General features: G+C 52.8%; 1 protein-coding gene across 4 annotated transcripts in view; it reads right to left on the bottom strand.

Moving 5' to 3' along the window:
- LOC143960017 (uncharacterized) overlaps positions 1-17675 on the bottom strand; it is a 58219-nt gene extending 40544 nt beyond the window's left edge. Inside the window, exons 1-3 of one of the 4 annotated variants that reach the window (XM_077468276.1) lie at positions 17421-17675; positions 3815-3866; positions 2263-2344 (exon numbers count right to left, since the gene is read on the bottom strand). In XM_077468276.1, the coding sequence (XP_077324402.1) occupies positions 2263-2344; positions 3815-3866; positions 17421-17671 (385 nt within the window). In that variant the 5' untranslated portion in view covers positions 17672-17675. Of the gene's footprint in view, positions 1-2262; positions 2349-3814; positions 3867-17420 lie in introns of all 4 variants that reach the window. The other 3 variants (XM_077468277.1, XM_077468279.1, XM_077468280.1) reach the window with 3 other exon arrangements.
- Positions 17676-20553: the final 2878 nt, after the last annotated feature.

The following is a 20553-nucleotide window of genomic DNA, read 5'->3' as shown; positions in this document are numbered from 1 at the left end:
GGTCAGATCGAGGGTACTAATTTTAGCAGTAGACCTCCTCCGTAAATCTAAAGTGGTCACCTGTAAAGGCATTTAAAGGCTTTTAAAAATGTACGTAGTTTGTCGCAGCTGCACATTTCTGCGCAATTTTAAAGCATGTCGTGTTTGGTATCCATGTACTCGGCCTAAGATCATATTTTTTATTTCATCAAACATTTGGGCAATATAGTGATTTTTAGTGCATTAAAATAAAAAAAAGTGCGTTTTTTCCCCAAAAAATGCGTTTGAAAAATCGTTGCGCAAATACCGTGTGAAAAAAAAAAAAATGAAACACCCACCATTTTAATCGGTAGGGCTTTTGCTTTAAAAAAAACACTTCATGTTTGGGGGTTCAAAGTAATTTTCTTGCAAAAAAAAATTTTTTTTCATGTAAACAAAAAGTGTCAGAAAGGGCTTTTTCTTCAAGTGGTTAGAAGAGTGGGTGATGTGTGACATAAGCTTCTAAATGTTGTGTATAAAATGCCAGGACAGTTCAAAACCTCCCCAAATGACCCCATTTTAGAAAGTAGACACCCCAAGCTATTTGCTGAGAGGCATGTCGAGTCCATGGAATATTTTATATTTTGACAAAAGTTGTGGAAAAAAGACATTATTATTATTATTATTTTTTTTTTTGCACAAAGTTGTCATTAAATGATATATTGCTCAAACATGCCATGGTTATATGTAAAATTACACCCCAAAATACATTCTGTTGCTTCTCCTGAGTACGGGGATACCACAAGTGTGAGACCTTTTGGAAGCCTAGCCGCGCACGGTACCCCACAATCCAAGCACCACCTTCAGGATTTCTAAGGGTGTAAATTTTTGATTTCATTCCTCACTGCCTATCACAGTTTCGGAGGCCATGGAATGCCCAGATAGCACAAAATCCCCCCAAGTGACCCCATTTTGGAAAGGAGACACCCCAAGCTATTTGCCGAGAGGTATGGTTAGTATTTTGCAGACCTTCATTTTTGTCACGTCAGTCTTGAAAATTGAAAAAAAGAAAAAAAATATACATTATTTTTTTTTTTCTTCATTTTCAAAAACAAATGAGAGCTGCAAAATACTCACCATGCCTCTCGGAAAATAACTTGGGGTGTCTACTTTACAAAATGGGGTCATTTGTGGGGGTTTTGTGCTATTTTGGCATTTTATGGCCTTCAAAACTGCGATAGGTAGTGAGGTGTGAAATCAAAAATTTACACCCTTAGAAATCCTGAAGGCGGTTCTTGGTTTTCAGGGCCCCGTACGCGACTAGGCTCCCAAAAAGTCCCACACATGTGGTATCCCCGTACTCAGGAGAAGCAGCAGAATTTATTTTGGGGTGTCATTTCACATATGCCCATGGCATGTGTGAGCAATATATCATTTAGTGACAACTTTGTGAAAAAAATAAAAATAAAAAATAAAAGTTTGTAAATTTCCCGCAACTTGTGGCAAAATATAAAATATTCCATGGACTCAACATGCCTCTCAGTAAATAGCTTGGGGTGTCTACTTTCTAAAATGGGGTCATTTGTGGGGGTTTTGTGCCATCTTGGCATTTTATGGCCTTCAAAACTGTGATAGGTAGTGAGGAGTAAAATGACATATGTACGCCCTTAGAAATCCTGAAGGCGGTGCTTGGCTTTCGGGGCCCCGTACGCGGCTAGGCTTCCAAAAAGTTGACCACATGTGGTATCCCCGTACTCAGGAGAAGCAGCAGAATTTATTTTGGGGTACAATTCCACATATAAGTATGGCATGTGTGAGCAATATATCATTTAGTGACAACTTTGTGTAAAAAAAATAAATACATTTTTTTTTGTCATTATTCAATCGCTTGCGGCAAAAAAATAAAATATTCAATGGGCTCAACATGCCTCTTATCAATTTCCTTAGGGGGTCTACTTTCCAAAATGGGGTCATTTGGGGGGGTTTTGTACTGCCCTGCCATTTTAGCACCTCAAGAAATGAGATAGGCAGTCGTAAACTAAAAGCTGCGTAAATTCCAGAAAATTTACCTTAGTTTAGACGTGACAACTTTTGCGCAAACCAATAAATATACAGTTATTGACTTTTTTTTTTTTTTTACCAAAGACATGTGGCTGAATACATTTTGGCCTAAATGTATGACTAAAATTGAGTTTATTGGATTTTTCTAATAACAAAAAGTAGAAAATATCATTTTTTTTCAAAATTTTCGGTCTCTTTACGTTTATATCGCAAAAAATAAAAATCACAGAGTCAGTCAAATACCTTTAAAAGAAAGCTCTCCCAGATGCTTCTTTCTTCCCAGATGCTTCTTTCTTCCCAGATGCTTCTTTCTTCCCAGATGCTTCTTTCTCAAATGACACCACATGTAAGAAATGGGTTAAAGAACTGTCCTTGGATTTAACACATGAGGACTGGCAAAACATATATACACACATACATTCAGGCTCCCTAAATGTTACCGCTCAAGAAAATGGATACAAATTATACTCTAGATCATGGATATGCAATTAGCAAACCTCCAGCTGTTGCAAAACTACAAGTCCCATCATGCCTCTGCCTCTGGGTGTCATGCTTGTGGCTGTCAGGGTCTTGCTGTGCCTCATGGGATTTGTAGTTCTGCAACAGCTGGAGGTCCGCTAATTGCATATCCCTGCTCTAGATGGTATAGAACGCCTGACCGAATTCACAAATTCCATTCTACTATCCCTCCCACGTGTTGGAGATGTAATCTAGCGCACGGTTCTCTTCTCCACATATGGTGGGATTGTCCTTTAATCCAACCATATTGGAAGGAAGTCCATAAGCTCATCACTAAAATCACAACCTATTCCCCAGACTACACGCCAGCTCAATACCTCCTGCATCATACATCTATTCCGCAATCCACTTATAAAAGATCCCTCACATTACATCTTATAAATGCAGCAAAGCTTTGCGTCCCCGTTCATTGGCGTTCTTCCCCTCCCCCCACTATTTCTGAATGGCTCCGCAGAATAGAGAAAATAGCTGAAATGGAGGGCTTGATCTCTCAAGCGAAAGATACCCATACTAAATTTTATAAAACGTGGTCATTTTGGTCACATTTTAAGTGCTCGACTACATATAACACCCTAATATCTGTCCCTGGGGACCCCAACATAATATAATAGAGTAAATTACATTTCACTGCTTTTATATAGCAGCTTGTACTCAATTCTGGATACTAATCCCTTATAAGGTAGACAACCATGTTGGTTGTAGCTCAGATTAAAGCCATACAGACCACTACCTTATATATAGTCTGATGTTAGGACTCAAATTATTTTTGCGCACAGTTTGATCCCATTAGGGGTGCGTGAGATAATATGGAATTCACAGATTCATTGTTACTCTAGTTTGTTGCACCTTTTTTTGGTTTCTTCTGAGATGTAGGTATGCGACTAATATGACTCCATATATACGCATGTGTTGTTTAAATCAATTTTATCCAGCTTGGAGTAATTTCATCTATATGATAGATATTTACAAGTGTGGTATTTTTTTTTTTTTTGTTTCATTTTTTTTATTTTTTTTATTGATCTATGCATGTCTATCTTATGCCAAATATCAATTCATATTGTTGCTTTATTTTCAAATTCTGTATTTCATAATTACAATGATATTCAGATTTATGTTTTACTATGTGTATGTAACATGCAATATTTGTTTTATCAATAATAATCAATAAAAACATTGAAACACAAATTAACAAGCACATGGTACAGAACAGCCCAACCAAGCCAAAGACTTGCTTGAGAAATCAGCATGGACAGGATAAATAGTAACAAATACGTACCTTTAAGCAACTGGTCATATTGCTCCTTTGTATCAATAAAATCCTCTGTAAACTGTCAAGATAAAATGAATAAATAAATAATTGGCATCAGGCATTCAAACAAAAAAAAATAAAATAAAAAAAAATAAAAAGAAAGCTCTATTTGTGGGAAGAAAAGGACGCACATTTCGTTTGGGTACAACATTGCATGACCGCGCAATTACCAGTTAAAGCAGCGCAGTGCCAAATTGTAAAAAGACCTCTGGTCATTGACCAGCAAAATGGTCCGGTCTGAAAGTGGTTAAACGTCGCCTATAGAGATTAAGGGTAAAAGTTTGTCGCCATTCCACAGGCGGGCGCAATTTTGAAGCGTGACATGTTGCCTATCCATTTACTTTATTTTTCACATTATTTCAAAAAATAAAAATAAAATTGGGCGAACTTTACGGTGAGGTATCGCCACGATTGTTAGAGGAAGACCAATAATTCCAGGCCTAGACCTTCTATGTAACACAAAACATGCAACCTGTAGAATATTTTAATTTTTTTAAACGTCGCCTTTCCACGAGCGGGTGCAATTTTGAAGCAACATTATTTTGTGTGTGTGTATTTTTTCCCCAAAAAAAGAAGTGTGCGTTTGTAAGACCGCTGCGCAAATACCGCGTGACACAAAGTATTGCAACAACCAGCATTTTATTCTCGAGGGTGTTCAAAAAAATAAATAAAAATGTATAACGTTAGGAGGTTCCAACGAATTTTCTACCAAAAAAAATATAAAAAAAATAAACAGTTTTTAAGTTGTAAACAATACTCAGAAAGAGGCTCAGTCCTTAAGTGGTTAAAGTGTTCTTCTAGCCAAAATGTGTTTTAGTTTTAGGTGGAGCAGGGAAAAGGGTAAATGGTTTGCCTTTATGTCCACAGATCTATTGTCAGTAGTTACATCAGACCAACCAAAGATGGCGGCTGAGCTTCTCCTGAGTACAGGGATACCACATGTGGTCGACTTTTTGGGAGCCTAGCCGCGTACGGGGCCCCGAAAGCCAAGCACCGCCTTTAGGATTTCTAAGGGCGTAAATTTTTCATTTCACTCCTCACTACCTATCACAGTTTTGAAGGCCATAAAATGCCAAGATGGCACAAAACCCCCCCAAATGACCCCATTTTGGAAAGTAGACACCCCAAGCTATTTGCCGAGAGGCATGTTGAGTCCATGAAATATTTTATACTTTGCCACAAGTTGCGGGAAAATTACAAACTTTATTTTTCACAAAGTTGTCACTAAATGATAAATTCATTCCAAACATATAACTGGGAAATATTGGGATCCTCTCCAGTATCCCAGAAAAATCTTCTCTACCCAACGCGTTTCAGGTTCAAGCCCTTCATCAGGGATCCTTATATAGGAGAATCTACAACTTGTGTACATGAATGGTGCAATCCTCCAATATACAATCGATCAATCCGAGATCAAATCCTCACTGCTGCAGATGGCGTGCTAGGAGGTTCTCGGTGTAGCCCCCAAACCAGGACCCCCCAGAGGTCCCCCAAACCAGGACCCCCCAGAGGTCCCCCAAACCAAACCAGAACACCCCCAACTCAAACAAGGATCCCCCCAGAGCTCCCCCAAACCAGGACTCACCCAGAGGTTCCCCAAACCAGGATCCCCCCAGAGGTCCCCCAAACCAAGCCAGAACACCCCCAACTCAAACCAGGACCCCCCCAGAGGTCCCCCAAACCCAAACCAGGACTCCCCCAGAGGTCCCTCAAACCCAAACCAGGACTCCCCTAGAGGTTCCCCAAACCAGGCGGTTCAGCGCCTAGAGGCGATTCAGTTCGCATTGTGCGCTATACAAGTATTTCATTCATTCAGGATCCCCCCAGAGGTTCCCCAAACCAGGACCCCCCCAGAGGTCCCCCAAACCAAACCAGAAAACCCCCAACTCAAACCAGGACTCCCCCAGAGATTCCCCAAACCCAAACCAGGACTCCCCCAGAGGTTCCCCAAACCCAAACCAGGACCCCCCCAGAGGTCCCCCAAACCAGAACACCCCCAACTCAAACCAGGACCCCCCAGAGGTCCCCCAAACTAGGACCTCCCCAGAGGTTCCCCAAACCAGGACTCCCCCAGAGGTCCCCCAAACCAGGACCCCCCAGAGGTCCCCAAACCAGGACCCCCCCAGAGGTCCCCCAAACCAGGACTCCCCCAGAGGTTCCCCAAACCAGGACTCCCCCAGAGGTTCCCCAAACCAGGACCCCCCCAGAGGTTCCCCAAACCAGGACCCCCCCAGAGGTCCCCCAAATCCAAACCAGGACCCCCCCAGAGATCCCCAAACCAAACCAGAACACCCCCAACTCAAACCAGGATCCCCCCAGAGGTCCCCCAAACCAGGACCCCCCCAGAGGTCCCCCAAACCAAACCAGAACATCCCCAACTCAAACCAGGACCCCCCAGAGGTCCCCTAAACCCAAACCAGGACTCCCCAGAGGTTCCCCATACCAGAGCCCCCCCAAACCCAAACCAGGACTCCCCCAGAGGTTCCCCAAACCAGGACCCCCCCAGAGGTCCCCCAAACCCAAACCAGGACCCCCCAGAGGTCCCCCAAACCAAACCAGAACACCCCCAACTCAAACCAGGACCCCCCAGAGGTCCCCCAAACCAGGACCCCCCAAGAGGTCCCCCAAACCAGAACACCCCCAACTCAAACCAGGACCCCCCAGAGGTCCCCCAAACCAAACCAGAACACCCCCAACTCAAACCAGGACCCCCCCAGAGGTCCCCCAAACCCAAACCAGGACCCCCCCAGAGGTTCCCCAAACCAGGATCCCCTCAGAGATCCCCCAAACCAGGACCCCCCCAGAGGTCCCCCAAACCAAACCAGAACACCCCCAACTCAAACCAGGACCCCCTAGAGGTCCCCCAAACCCAAACCAGGACTCCCCCAGAGGTTCCCCATACCAGAGCTCCCCCAAACCCAAACCAGGACTCCCCCAGAGGTTCCCCAAACCAGGACCCCCCCAGAGGTCCCCCAAACCCAAACCAGGACCCCCCAGAGGTCCCCCAAACCAAACCAGAACACCCCCAACTCGAACCAGGACCCCCCAGAGGTCCCCCAAACCAGGACTCCCCCAGAGGTTCCCCAAACCAGAGCTCCCCAAACCCAAACCAGGACTCCCCCAGAGGTTCCCCAAACCAGGATCCCCCCAGAGGTCCCCCAAACCCAAACCAGGACCACCCCAGAGGTTCCCCAAACCAGGACCCCCCCAGAGGTCCCCCAAACCAGAACACCCCCAACTCAAACCAGGACCCCCCCAGAGGTCCCCCAAACCCAAACCAGGACCCCCCCAGAGGTTCCCCAAACCAGGATCCCCTCAGAGATCCCCCAAACCAGGACCCCCCCAGAGGTTCCCCAAATCCAAACCAGGACCCCCCAGAGGTTCCCCAAACCAGGACCCCCCCAGAGGTTCCCCAAATCCAAACCAGGACCCCCCAGAGGTTCCCCCAGAGGTTCCCCAAACTCAAACCAGGACCCCCCCAGAGGCCTCCCAACCCAAACCAGGACCCCACCAGAGGTCCCCCAACCCAAACCAGGACCCTCCCAGAGGTCAACCAAACCAGAATACCCCCAACTCAAACCAGGACTCCCCCAGAGGTCCCCCAAACCAGGACTCCCCCAGAGGTCCCCCAAACCAGGACTCCCCCCAGAGGTTCCCCAAACCCAAACCAGGACCCCCCCAGAGGTCCCCCAAACCAAACCAGAACACCCCCAACTCAAACAAGGACCCCCCAGGAGGTCCCCCAAACCCAAACCAGGACTCCCCCAGAGGTTACCCAAACCAGCATCCCCCCAGAGGTCCCCCCAACCAGGACTCCCCCAGAGGTCCCCCAAACCCAAACCAGGACCCCCCCCAAACCAAACCAGAACACCCCCAACTCAAACCAGGATCCCCCAGAGGTCCCCCAAACCAGGACCCCCCAGAGGTCCCCCAAACCAAACCAGAACACCCCCAACTCAAACCAGGACCCCCCAGAGGTCCCCCAAACCAGGACTCCCCCAGAGGTTCCCCATACCAGAGCTCCCCCAAACCCAAACCAGGACTCCCCCAGAGGTTCCCCAAACCAGGACCCCCCAGAGGTCCCCCAAACCAAACCAGAACACCCCCAACTCGAACCAGGACCCCCCAGAGGTCCCCCAAACCAGGACTCCCGCAGAGGTTTTTTCAAACCAGAGCTCCCCAAACCCAAACCAGGACTCCCCCAGAGGTTCCCCAAACCAGGATCCCCCCAGAGGTCCCCCAAACCAGAACACCCCCAACTCAAACCAGGACCCCCCCAGAGGTTCCCCAAACCAGGATCCCCTGAGAGATCCCCCAAACCAGGACCCCCCCCCAGAGGTTCCCCAAACCAGGACCCCCCAAGAGGTCCCCCAAACCAAACCAGAACACCCCCAACTCAAACCAGGACCCCCCCCAGAGGTTCCCCAAACCAGGATCCCCTGAGAGATCCCCCAAACCAGGACCCCCCCAGAGGTTCCCCAAACCAGGACCCCCCAAGAGGTCCCCCAAACCAAACCAGAACACCCCCAACTCAAACCAGGACCCCCCAGAGGTCCCCCAAACCCAAACCAGGACCCCCCAGAGGTTCCCCAAACCAGGGCCCCCCAAGAGGTCCCCCAAACCAAACCAGAACACCCCCAACTCAAACCAGGACCCCCCAGAGGTCCCCCAAACCAAACCAGAACACCCCCAATTCAAACCAGGACCCCCCAGAGGTCCCCCAAACCCAAACCAGGACCCCCCAGAGGATCCCCAAACCAGGATCCCCCCAGAGGTCCCCCAAACCCAAACCAGGACCCCCCAGAGGTTCCCCAAACCAGGACCCCCCAAGAGGTCCCCCAAACCAAAACACCCCCAACCCAAACCGGACCCCCCCAGAGGTTCCCCAAACCAGAACTCCCCCAACTAAAACCAGGACCCCCCAGAGGTCCCCAAACCAAACCAGAACACCCCCAACTCAAACCAGGACCCCCCAGAGGTCCCCCAAACCAGGACTCCCCCAGAGAATCCCCAAACCAGGACTCCCCAGAGGTCCCCCAAACCCAAACCAGGACTCCCCCAGAGATTCCCCAAACCAGAGCTCCCCCAAACCCAAACCAGGACTCCCCCAGAGGTTCCCCAAACCGGACCCCCCCAGAGGTTCCCCAAACCCAAAGCAGGACCCCCCCAGAGGTCCCCCAAACCAAACCAGAACACCCCCAACTCAAACCATGACCCCCCAGAGGTCCCCCAAACCCAAACCAGGACTTCCCCAGAGGTTCCCCAAACCAGAGCTCCCCCAAACCCAAATCAGGACTCCCCCAGAGGTTCCCCAAACCAGGATCCCCCCAGAGGTCCCCCAAACCCAAACCAGGACCCCCCAGAGGTTCCCCAAACCAGGACCCCCAAGAGGTCCCCCAAACCAAACCAGAACACCCCCAACTACAACCAGGATCCCCCCAGAGGTCCCCCAAACCCAAACCAGGACTTCCCCAGAGGTTCCCCAAACCAGAGCTCCCCCAAACCCAAACCAGGACTCCCCCAGAGGTTCCTCAAACCAGGATCCCCCCAGAGGTTCCCCAAACCCAAACCAGGACCCCCCAGAGGCCCCCCAAACCAAACCAGAACACCCCCAAATCAAACCAGGACCCCCCGAGGTCCCCCAAACCAGGACTCCCCCAGAGGTTCCCCAAACCAGGACCCCCCCAGAGGTCCCCCAAACCAGGACCCCCCCAGAGGTTCCCCAAACCAAACCAGAACACCCCCAACTCAAACCAGGACCCCCCCAGAGGTCCCCCAAACCCAAACGGATTGTACAACGATGGGGGATGGTACAATGATGGGGGGTGGGGGATGGTACAATTATGGGGGGTGGGGATGGTACAACGATGGGGGGTGGGGGATGGTACAATGATGGGGGATGGTACAATGATGGGGGGTGGGGGATTGTACAATGATGGGGGGTGGGGGATTGTACAATGATGGGGGATGGTACAATGATGGGGGGTGGGGATGGTACAATGATGGGGGGTGGTACAATGATGGGGGGTGGGGGATGGTACAATGATGGGGGGTGGTACAATGATGGGGGGTGGGGGATGGTACAATGATGTTGGATGGTACAATGATGGGGGGTGGGGGATGGTACAATGATGGGGGGTGGGGGATGGTACAATGATGGGGGGTGGTACAATGATGGGGGGTGGGGGATGGTACAATGATGGGGGATGGTACAATGATGGGGGGTGGGGGATGGTACAATGATGGGGGATGGTACAATGATGGGGGGTGGGGGATGGTACAATGATGTTGGATGGTACAATGATGGGGGGTGGGGGATGGTACAATGATGGGGGATGGTACAATGAAGGGGGTGGGGGATGGTACAATGATGGGGGGTGGGGGATGGTACAATGATGGGGGGTGGGGGATGGTACAATGATGGGGGGTGGGGGATGGTACAATGATGGGGGGTGGGGGATGGTACAATGATGGGGGTGGGGGATGGTACAATGATGGGGGGTGGGGGATGGTACAATGATGGGGGGTGGGGGTGGTACAATGATGGGGGGTGGTACAATGATGGGGGGTGGGGGATGGTACAATGATGGGGGATGGGGGATGGTACAATGATGGGGGCTGGTACAATGATGGGGGGTGGGGGATGGTACAATGATGGGGGTGGGGGATGGTACAATGATGGGGATGGGGGATGGTACAATGATGGGGGTGGGGGATGGTACAATGATGGGGGGTGGGGGATGGTACAATGATGGGGGGTGGGGGATGGTACAATGATGGGAGGTGGGGGATGGTACAATGATGGGGTGGGGGATGGTACAATGATGGGGGGTGGGGGATGGTACAATGATGGGGGATGGTACAATGATGGGGGGTGGGGGATGGTACAATGATGGGGGGTGGGGGATGGTACAATGATGGGGGGTGGGGGATGGTACAATGATGGGGGTGGGGGATGGTACAATGATGGGGGGTGGGGGATGGTACAATGATGGGGGGTGGGGGATGGTACAATGATGGGAGGTGGGGGATGGTACAATGATGGGGTGGGGGATGGTACAATGATGGGGGGTGGGGGATGGTACAATGATGGGGGATGGTACAATGATGGGGGCTGGGGGATGGTACAATGATGGGGGATGGGGGATGGTACAATGATGGGGGATGGTACAATGATGGGGGTGGGGGATGGTACAATGATGGGGGATGGTACAATGATGGGGGGTGGGGGATGGTACAATGATGGGGGGTGGGGGTGGTACAATGATGGGGGGTGGGGGATGGTACAATGATGGGGGGTGGGGGATGGTACAATGATGGGGGATGGTACAATGATGGGGGATGGGGGATGGTACAATGATGGGGGTGGGGGATGGTACAATGATGGGGGGTGGGGGTGGTACAATGATGGGGGGTGGGGGATGGTACAATGATGGGGGGTGGGGGATGGTACAATGATGGGGGATGGTACAATGATGGGGGATGGGGGATGGTACAATGATGGGGGTGGGGGATGGTACAATGGTGGGGGATGGTACAATGATGGGGGGTGGGGGATGGTACAATGATGGGGGTGGGGGATGGTACAATGGTGGGGGATGGTACAATGATGGGGGATGGTACAATGGTGGGGGATGGTACAATGGTGGGGGATGGTACAATGATGGGGGGTGGGGGATGGTACAATGATGGGGGGTGGGGGATGGTACAATGGTGGGGGATGGTACAATGATGGGGGATGGGGGGTGGTACAATGATGGGGGATGGGGGATGGTACAATGATGGGGGGTGGTACAATGATGGGGGGTGGGGGTGGTACAATGATGGGGGGTGGGGGATGGTACAATGATGGGGGTGGGGGATGGTACAATGATGGGGGGTGGGGGATGGTACAATGATGGGGGTGGGGGATGGTACAATGATGGGGGGTGGGGGATGGTACAATGATGGGGGATGGTACAATGATGGGGGATGGGGGATGGTACAATGATGGGGGTGGGGGATGGTACAATGGTGGGGGATGGTACAATGATGGGGGGTGGGGGATGGTACAATGATGGGGGTGGGGGATGGTACAATGGTGGGGGATGGTACAATGATGGGGGATGGTACAATGGTGGGGGATGGTACAATGGTGGGGGATGGTACAATGATGGGGGGTGGGGGATGGTACAATGATGGGGGGTGGGGGATGGTACAATGGTGGGGGATGGTACAATGATGGGGGATGGGGGGTGGTACAATGATGGGGGATGGGGGATGGTACAATGATGGGGGGTGGTACAATGATGGGGGATGGTACAATGGTGGGGGATGGTACAATGATGGGGGATGGGGGGTGGTACAATGATGGGGGTGGGGGATGGTACAATGATGGGGGTGGGGGATGGTACAATGATGGGGGGTGGGGGTGGTACAATGATGGGGGGTGGGGGATGGTACAATGATGGGGGGTGGGGATGGTACAATGGTGGGGGATGGTACAATGATGGGGGATGGGGGGTGGTACAATGATGGGGGATGGGGGATGGTACAATGATGGGGGGTGGTACAATGATGGGGGGTGGGGGATGGTACAATGATGGGGGGTGGGGGATGGTACAATGATGGGGGGTGGGGGATGGTACAATGATGGGGGGTGGTACAATGATGGGGGGTGGGGGATGGTACAATGGTGGGGGGTGGGGGATGGTACAATGATGGGGGATGGTACAATGATGGGGGGTGGGGGATGGTACAATGATGGGGGGTGGGGGATGGTACAATGATGGGGGGTGGGGGATGGTACAATGATGGGGGGTGGTACAATGATGGGGGGTGGGGGATGGTACAATGGTGGGGGATGGTACAATGATGGGGGATGGGGGATGGTACAATGATGGGGGGTGGTACAATGATGGGGGGTGGGGGATGGTACAATGATGGGGGTGGGGGATGGTACAATGATGGGGGGTGGTACAATGATGGGGGGTGGTACAATGGTGGGGGATGGTACAATGATGGGGGTGGGGGATGGTACAATGATGGGGGGTGGTACAATGATGGGGGATGGTACAATGATGGGGGGTGGGGGATGGTACAATGATGGGGGATGGTACAATGATGGGGGGTGGGGGATGGTACAATGATGGGGGGTGGTACAATGATGGGGGTGGGGGATGGTACAATGATGGGGGTGGGGGATGGTACAATGGTGGGGGGTGGGGGATGGTACAATGGTGGGGGGTGGGGGATGGTACAATGATGGGGGATGGTACAATGATGGGGGGTGGGGGATGGTACAATGATGGGGGGTGGGGGATGGTACAATGGTGGGGGATGGTACAGTGATGGGGGTGGGGGATGGTACAATGATGGGGGATGGTACAATGATGGGGGGTGGTACAATGATGGGGGGTGGGGGATGGTACAATGATGGGGGGTGGGGGATGGTACAATGATGGGGGGTGGGGGATGGTACAATGATGGGGGGTGGGGGATGGTACAATGATGGGGGATGGTACAATGATGGGGGGTGGGGGATGGTACAATGATGGGGGGTGGGGGATGGTACAATGATGGGGGGTGGTACAATGGTGGGGGATGGTACAATGATGGGGGATGGTACAATGGTGGGGGATGGTACAATGATGGGGGGTGGGGGATGGTACAATGATGGGGGGTGGGGGATGGTACAATGATGGGGGGTGGGGGATGGTACAATGATGGGGGGTGGGGGATGGTACAATGATGGGGGGTGGGGGATGGTACAATGATGGGAGGTGGGGGATGGTACAATGATGTTGGATGGTACAATGATGGGGGATGGTACAATGATGTTGGATGGTACAATGATGGGGGATGGTACAATGATGGGGGGTGGGGGATGGTACAATGATGGGGGATGGTACAATGATGGGGGATGGTACAATGGTGGGGGATGGTACAATGATGGGGGGTGGGGGATGGTACAATGATGGGGGATGGTACAATGATGGGGGATGGTACAATGATGGGGGGTGGGGGATGGTACAATTATGGGGGGTGGGGGATGGTACAATGATGGGGGATGGTACAATGATGGGGGTGGGGGATGGTACAATGATGGGGGTGGGGGATGGTACAATGATGGGGGATGGTACAATGATGGGGGGTGGGGGATGGTACAATGATGGGGGGTGGGGGATGGTACAATGATGGGGGGTGGGGGATGGTACAATGATGGGGGGTGGGGGATGGTACAATGATGGGGGTGGGGGATGGTACAATGATGGGGGGTGGGGGATGGTACAATGATGGGGGATGGTACAATGATGGGGGATGGTACAATGGTGGGGGATGGTACAATGATGGGGGTGGGGGATGGTACAATGATGGGGGTGGGGGATGGTACAATGATGGGGGGTGGGGGATGGTACAATGATGGGGGGTGGGGGATGGTACAATGATGGGGGATGGTACAATGATGGGGGATGGGGGATGGTACAATGATGGGGGGTGGGGGATGGTACAATGATGGGGGTGGGGGATGGTACAATGATGGGGGGTGGCGGATGGTACAATGGTGGGGGATGGTACAATGATGGGGGATGGTACAATGATGGGGGGTGGGGGATGGTACAATGATGGGGGGTGGGGGATGGTACAATGATGGGGGGTGGGGGATGGTACAATGGTGGGGGATGGTACAATGATGGGGGGTGGGGGATGGTACAATGATGGGGGGTGGGGGATGGTACAATGGTGGGGGATGGTACAATGATGGGGGATGGTACAATGATGGGGGGTGGGGGATGGTACAATGATGGGGGGTGGGGGATGGTACAATGATGGGGGGTGGGGGATGGTACAATGATGGGGGGTGGGGGATGGTACAATGGTGGGGGATGGTACAATGATGGGGGGTGGGGGATGGTACAATGATGGGGGGTGGGGGATGGTACAATGGTGGGGGATGGTACAATGATGGGGGGTGGGGGGTGGTACAATGATGGGGGGTGGGGGATGGTACAATGATGGGGGATGGTACAATGATGGGGGGTGGGGGATGGTACAATGATGGGGGGTGGGGGATGGTACAATGATGGGGGGTGGGGGATGGTACAATGATGGGGGGTGGGGGATGGTACAATGATGGGGGGTGGGGGATGGTACAATGATGGGGGATGGGGGATGGTACAATGATGGGGGTGGGGGATGGTACAATGATGGGGGGTGGGGGATGGTACAATGATGGGGGGTGGGGGATGGTACAATGATGGGGGGTGGGGGATGGTACAATGATGGGGGATGGGGGATGGTACAATGATGGGGGTGGCGGATGGTACAATGATGGGGGGTGGGGGATGGTACAATGATGGGGGGTGGGGGATGGTACAATGATGGGGGATGGGGGATGGTACAATGATGGGGGTGGCGGATGGTACAATGATGGGGGGTGGCGGATGGTACAATGATGGGGGATGGTACAATGATGGGGGGTGGGGGATGGTACAATGATGGGGGGTGGGGGATGGTACAATGATGGGGGGTGGGGGATGGTACAATGGTGGGGGATGGTACAATGATGGGGGATGGGGGATGGTACAATGATGGGGGTGGGGGATGGTACAATGGTGGGGGATGGTACAATGATGGGGGATGGTACAATGATGGGGGTGGGGGATGGTACAATGATGGGGGATGGTACAATGATGGGGGGTGGGGGATGGTACAATGATGGGGGGTGGGGGATGGTACAATGATGGGGGGTGGGGGATGGTACAATGATGGGGGGTGGGGGATGGTACAATGGTGGGGGATGGTACAATGATGGGGGATGGGGGATGGTACAATGATGGGGGTGGGGGATGGTACAATGATGGGGGGTGGGGGATGGTACAATGATGGGGGGTGGGGGATGGTACAATGATGGGGGGTGGGGGATGGTACAATGATGGGGGGTGGGGGATGGTACAATGATGGGGGGTGGGGGATGGTACAATGGTGGGGGATGGTACAATGATGGGGGGTGGGGGATGGTACAATGATGGGGGGTGGGGGATGGTACAATGATGGGGGGTGGGGGATGGTACAATGATGGGGGTGGGGGATGGTACAATGATGGGGGGTGGGGGATGGTACAATGATGGGGGTGGGGGATGGTACAATGATGGGGGGTGGGGGATGGTACAATGGTGGGGGATGGTACAATGATGGGGGGTGGGGGATGGTACAATGATGGGGGGTGGGGGATGGTACAATGATGGGGGGTGGGGGATGGTACAATGGTGGGGGATGGTACAATGATGGGGGGTGGGGGGTGGTACAATGATGGGGGGTGGGGGATGGTACAATGATGGGGGGTGGTACAATGATGGGGGATGGGGGATGGTACAATGATGGGGGTGGGGGATGGTACAATGATGGGGGTGGGGGATGGTACAATGGTGGGGGGTGGGGGATGGTACAATGATGGGGGATGGTACAATGATGGGGGGTGGGGGATGGTACAATGATGGGGGATGGGGGATGGTACAATGATGGGGGTGGGGGATGGTACAATGATGGGGGTGGGGGATGGTACAATGGTGGGGGGTGGGGGATGGTACAATGATGGGGGATGGTACAATGATGGGGGGTGGGGGATGGTACAATGATGGGGGATGGGGGATGGTACAATGATGGGGGTGGGGGATGGTACAATGATGGGGGGTGGGGGATGGTACAATGATGGGGGGTGGGGGATGGTACAATGATGGGGGGTGGGGGATGGTACAATGGTGGGGGATGGTACAATGATGGGGGTGGGGGATGGTACAATGATGGGGGGTGGGGGATGGTACAATGATGGGGGGTGGGGGATGGTACAATGATGGGGGGTGGGGGATGGTACAATGGTGGGGGATGGTACAATGGTGGGGGATGGTACAATGATGGGGGTGGGGGATGGTACAATGATGGGGGGTGGGGGATGGTACAATGATGGGGGGTGGGGGATGGTACAATGGTGGGGGATGGTACAATGATGGGGGGTGGGGGATGGTACAATGGTGGGGGATGGTACAATGGTGGGGGATGGTACAATGATGGGGGTGGGGGATGGTACAATGATGGGGGATGGTACAATGATGGGGGGTGGGGGATGGTACAATGATGGGGGGTGGGGGATGGTACAATGATGGGGGGTGGGGGATGGTACAATGATGGGGGGTGGGGGATGGTACAATGGTGGGGGATGGTACAATGATGGGGGATGGGGGATGGTACAATGATGGGGGTGGGGGATGGTACAATGATGGGGGGTGGGGGATGGTACAATGATGGGGGGTGGGGATGGTACAATGATGGGGGGTGGGGGATGGTACAATGGTGGGGGATGGTACAATGATGGGGGGTGGGGGATGGTACAGTGATGGGGGGTGGGGGATGGTACAATGATGGGGGGTGGGGGATGGTACAATGATGGGGGATGGGGGATGGTACAATGATGGGGGGTGGGGGATGGTACAATGATGGGGGGTGGGGGATGGTACAATGATGGGGGGTGGGGGATGGTACAATGATGGGGGGTGGGGTATATATATATATATATAAATCTCTAGGGAGAACTCACCAGCTGCACTTCTTCCTCCGATCTGTAGAGGGAGCCCATCCCCCTCCTCTCGGTGGTATGAGACCGGAAGTGACGTGGAGGAGCGGAGCTGAGGCCCGGAAGTGAGTGCGGAGTCCCGGGGGTCGGCGGAGGATCGCGGTGTCGGTGCGGAGGAGGTCGGTAGGCGGTTTTGCGGCTCCCGGGTGGGGGAGGGGATGGTTCGGCTCGGACAGAGGGTGTGACGTCATCATCATGCAGAACTCCGCCCACATCTTTGGGGGGAGGGGTCACTTGAGCCCCGCCCCCTCATCATTGGGATTTCCTGTTTGTGATCCGCCTTCTCTGATAGGGTGTTGGCCGATCGATGGGAACAAATCACAGGAGGGGGGAGGGGCCAAGGTGATTGTTCAGTGATGAAGAATCGGACCTCTCCGGTCACAGCCGCTCTACTAATAGTCCGATGTTAGTCCAGCAACCCCCCCTCCCCCCCAACACTCAGGTCAGCGCTCTCCACCATTGGTGGATGGGGAGTTCTGTCAGATTACTGACCCCCATCACATCCCAAGTGACCTTCCCCCAAAACACCCCCACTGCGCACAGGGTGTACCAACATGGCCTCCACCACCTTCCTACACCTTGTGGTGTACCAACATGGCCTCCGCCACCTTCATACCTCGGGGTGTACCAACATGGCCTCCGCCACCTTCCTACCTCGGGGTGTACCAACATGGCCTCCGCCACCTTCCTACCTCGGGGTGTACCAACATGGCCTCCGCCACCTTCCTACCTCGGGGTGTACCAACATGGCTTCCGCCACCTTCCTACCTCGGGGTGTACCAACATGGCCTCCGCCACCTTCCTACCCCCCCCTGGTTGGGGGAGTGTCACCTTGGCACGCCCCAATCCTCCCCTCCCCCCTCTCCTCACTGTGATCTTCGCCGGTGTCCCATCATATATGGCCCCCTATCAGATAGTGTCCTCTGTGTAGTGCACATGCGCAGTGCACAGCAACGCAGATTCAGAAAATATCCGAGGATGAACGGCGCCTGCGCACTGAGCCCAGGTTCACCCCCCACCATCCAAGTGGAATATAAAAGAGCCGAGTGCAGCGAGGCGGAGCCCGAAGCGCGGCGAACGGCCCTCTAATATCGGCAGCCCTATGTCCACTTGGATGGTGGGGCACCACCTCCACTCACCGCGCAGGCGCCGTTCAGCTTCAGAGATTTTCCGAAGCTTCTTCTGCCCAGTACTGCGCATGCGCACTACGGGGAGGACACTATATGATGGCCGGACACTATCTGCCAGAACACCGGTCACAGAGCGGAATATTCCGGGCTGTAGTGACAATGTCCTCCTGTGATAGGCGGCGTCACGTCACATTCGGCTACCCGCTGGAGTGCGCATGCGCAACGCCGCCATATGCGTTCCAACAGTGTTATAAGACGACTCCCACAGAGCCCCTCCCTACACACCGCGCAATTATAATCTGAGACTGGATGGGGGCGGGGCCTGGACTCAGGGGTGTGGCCACAAAATTCTGCACAAGCGCAGATCGCTACAGTGTTGAAAAGCATATGGCAACGTCGCGCATGCACAGTCCAGCGGGTAGCAAAATGTGACGTGACAACAGCACACTGACCATCTCCTGTACCATGTCTGCAGTCCCTGATCATCTCCTGTACCATGTCTGCAGTCTCTGATCATCTCCTGTACTATGTCCGCAGTCTCTGATCATCTCCTGTACCATGTCTGCAGTCCCTGATCATCTCCTGTACCATGTCTGCAGTCTCTGATCATCTCCTGTACCATGTCTGCAGTCCCTGATCATCTCCTGTACCATGTCTGCAGTCTCTGATCATCTCCTGTACTATGTCTGCAGTCTCTGATCATCTCCTGTACTATGTCTGCAGTCTCTGATCATCTCCTGTACCATGTCTGCAGTCCCTGATCATCTCCTGTACCATGTCTGCAGTCTCTGATCATCTCCTGTACTATGTCTGCAGTCTCTGATCATCTCCTGTATTATGTCTGCAGTCTCTGATCATCTCCTGTACTATGTCTGCAGTCTCTGATCATCTCCTGTACTATGTCTGCAGTCTCTGATCATCTCCTGTATTATGTCTGCAGTCTCTGATCATCTCCTGTACTATGTCTGCAGTCTCTGATCATCTCCTGTACTATGTCTGCAGTCTCTGATCATCTCCTGTACTATGTCTGCAGTCTCTGATCATCTCCTGTACTATGTCTGCAGTCTCTGATCATCTCCTGTACCATGTCCGCAGTCTCTGATCATCTCCTGTACTATGTCTGCAGTCTCTGATCATCTCCTGTACCGTGTCTGCAGTCTCTGATCATCTCCTGTACCATGTCTGCAGTCTCTGATCATCTCCTGTACTATGTCTGCAGTCTCTGATCATCTCCTGTACTATGTCTGCAGTCTCTGATCATCTCCTGTACTATGTCTGCAGTCTCTGATCATCTCCTGTACTATGTCTGCAGTCTCTGATCATCTCCTGTACTATGTCTGCAGTCTCTGATCATCTCCTGTACCATGTCCGCAGTCTCTGATCATCTCCTGTACTATGTCTGCAGTCTCTGATCATCTCCTGTACCATGTCCGCAGTCTCTGATCATCTCCTGTACTATGTCTGCAGTCTCTGATCATCTCCTGTACCGTGTCTGCAGTCTCTGATCATCTCCTGTACCGTGTCTGCAGTCTCTGATCATCTCCTGTACCATGTCTGCAGTCTCTGATCATCTCCTGTACTATGTCTGCAGTCTCTGACCATCTCCTGTACTATGTCTGCAGTCTCTGACCATCTCCTGTATTATGTCTGCAGTCTCTGATCATCTCCTGTACTATGTCTGCAGTCTCTGATCATCTCCTGTACTATGTCTGCAGTCTCTGATCATCTCCTGTACCATGTCTGCAGTCTCTGATCATCTCCTGTACTATGTCTGCAGTCTCTGATCATCTCCTGTACTATGTCTGCAGTCTCTGATCATCTCCTGTACTATGTCTGCAGTCTCTGATCATCTCCTGTACTATGTCTGCAGTCTCTGATCATCTCCTGTACTATGTCTGCAGTCTCTGATCATCTCCCGTATCATGTCTGCAGTCTCTGATCATCTCCTGTACTATGTCTGCAGTCTC

Source organism: Lithobates pipiens, unplaced genomic scaffold, assembly GCF_037356315.1.
Source record: "Lithobates pipiens isolate NorthernLeopardFrog02 unplaced genomic scaffold, aLitPip1_a1.2 Scaffold_79, whole genome shotgun sequence".
Lineage (NCBI taxonomy): Eukaryota > Metazoa > Chordata > Amphibia > Anura > Ranidae > Lithobates > Lithobates pipiens.
The sequence above is the reverse complement of the archived record's forward strand: the minus strand, read 5'-3'. Positions and strand labels throughout refer to the sequence as shown.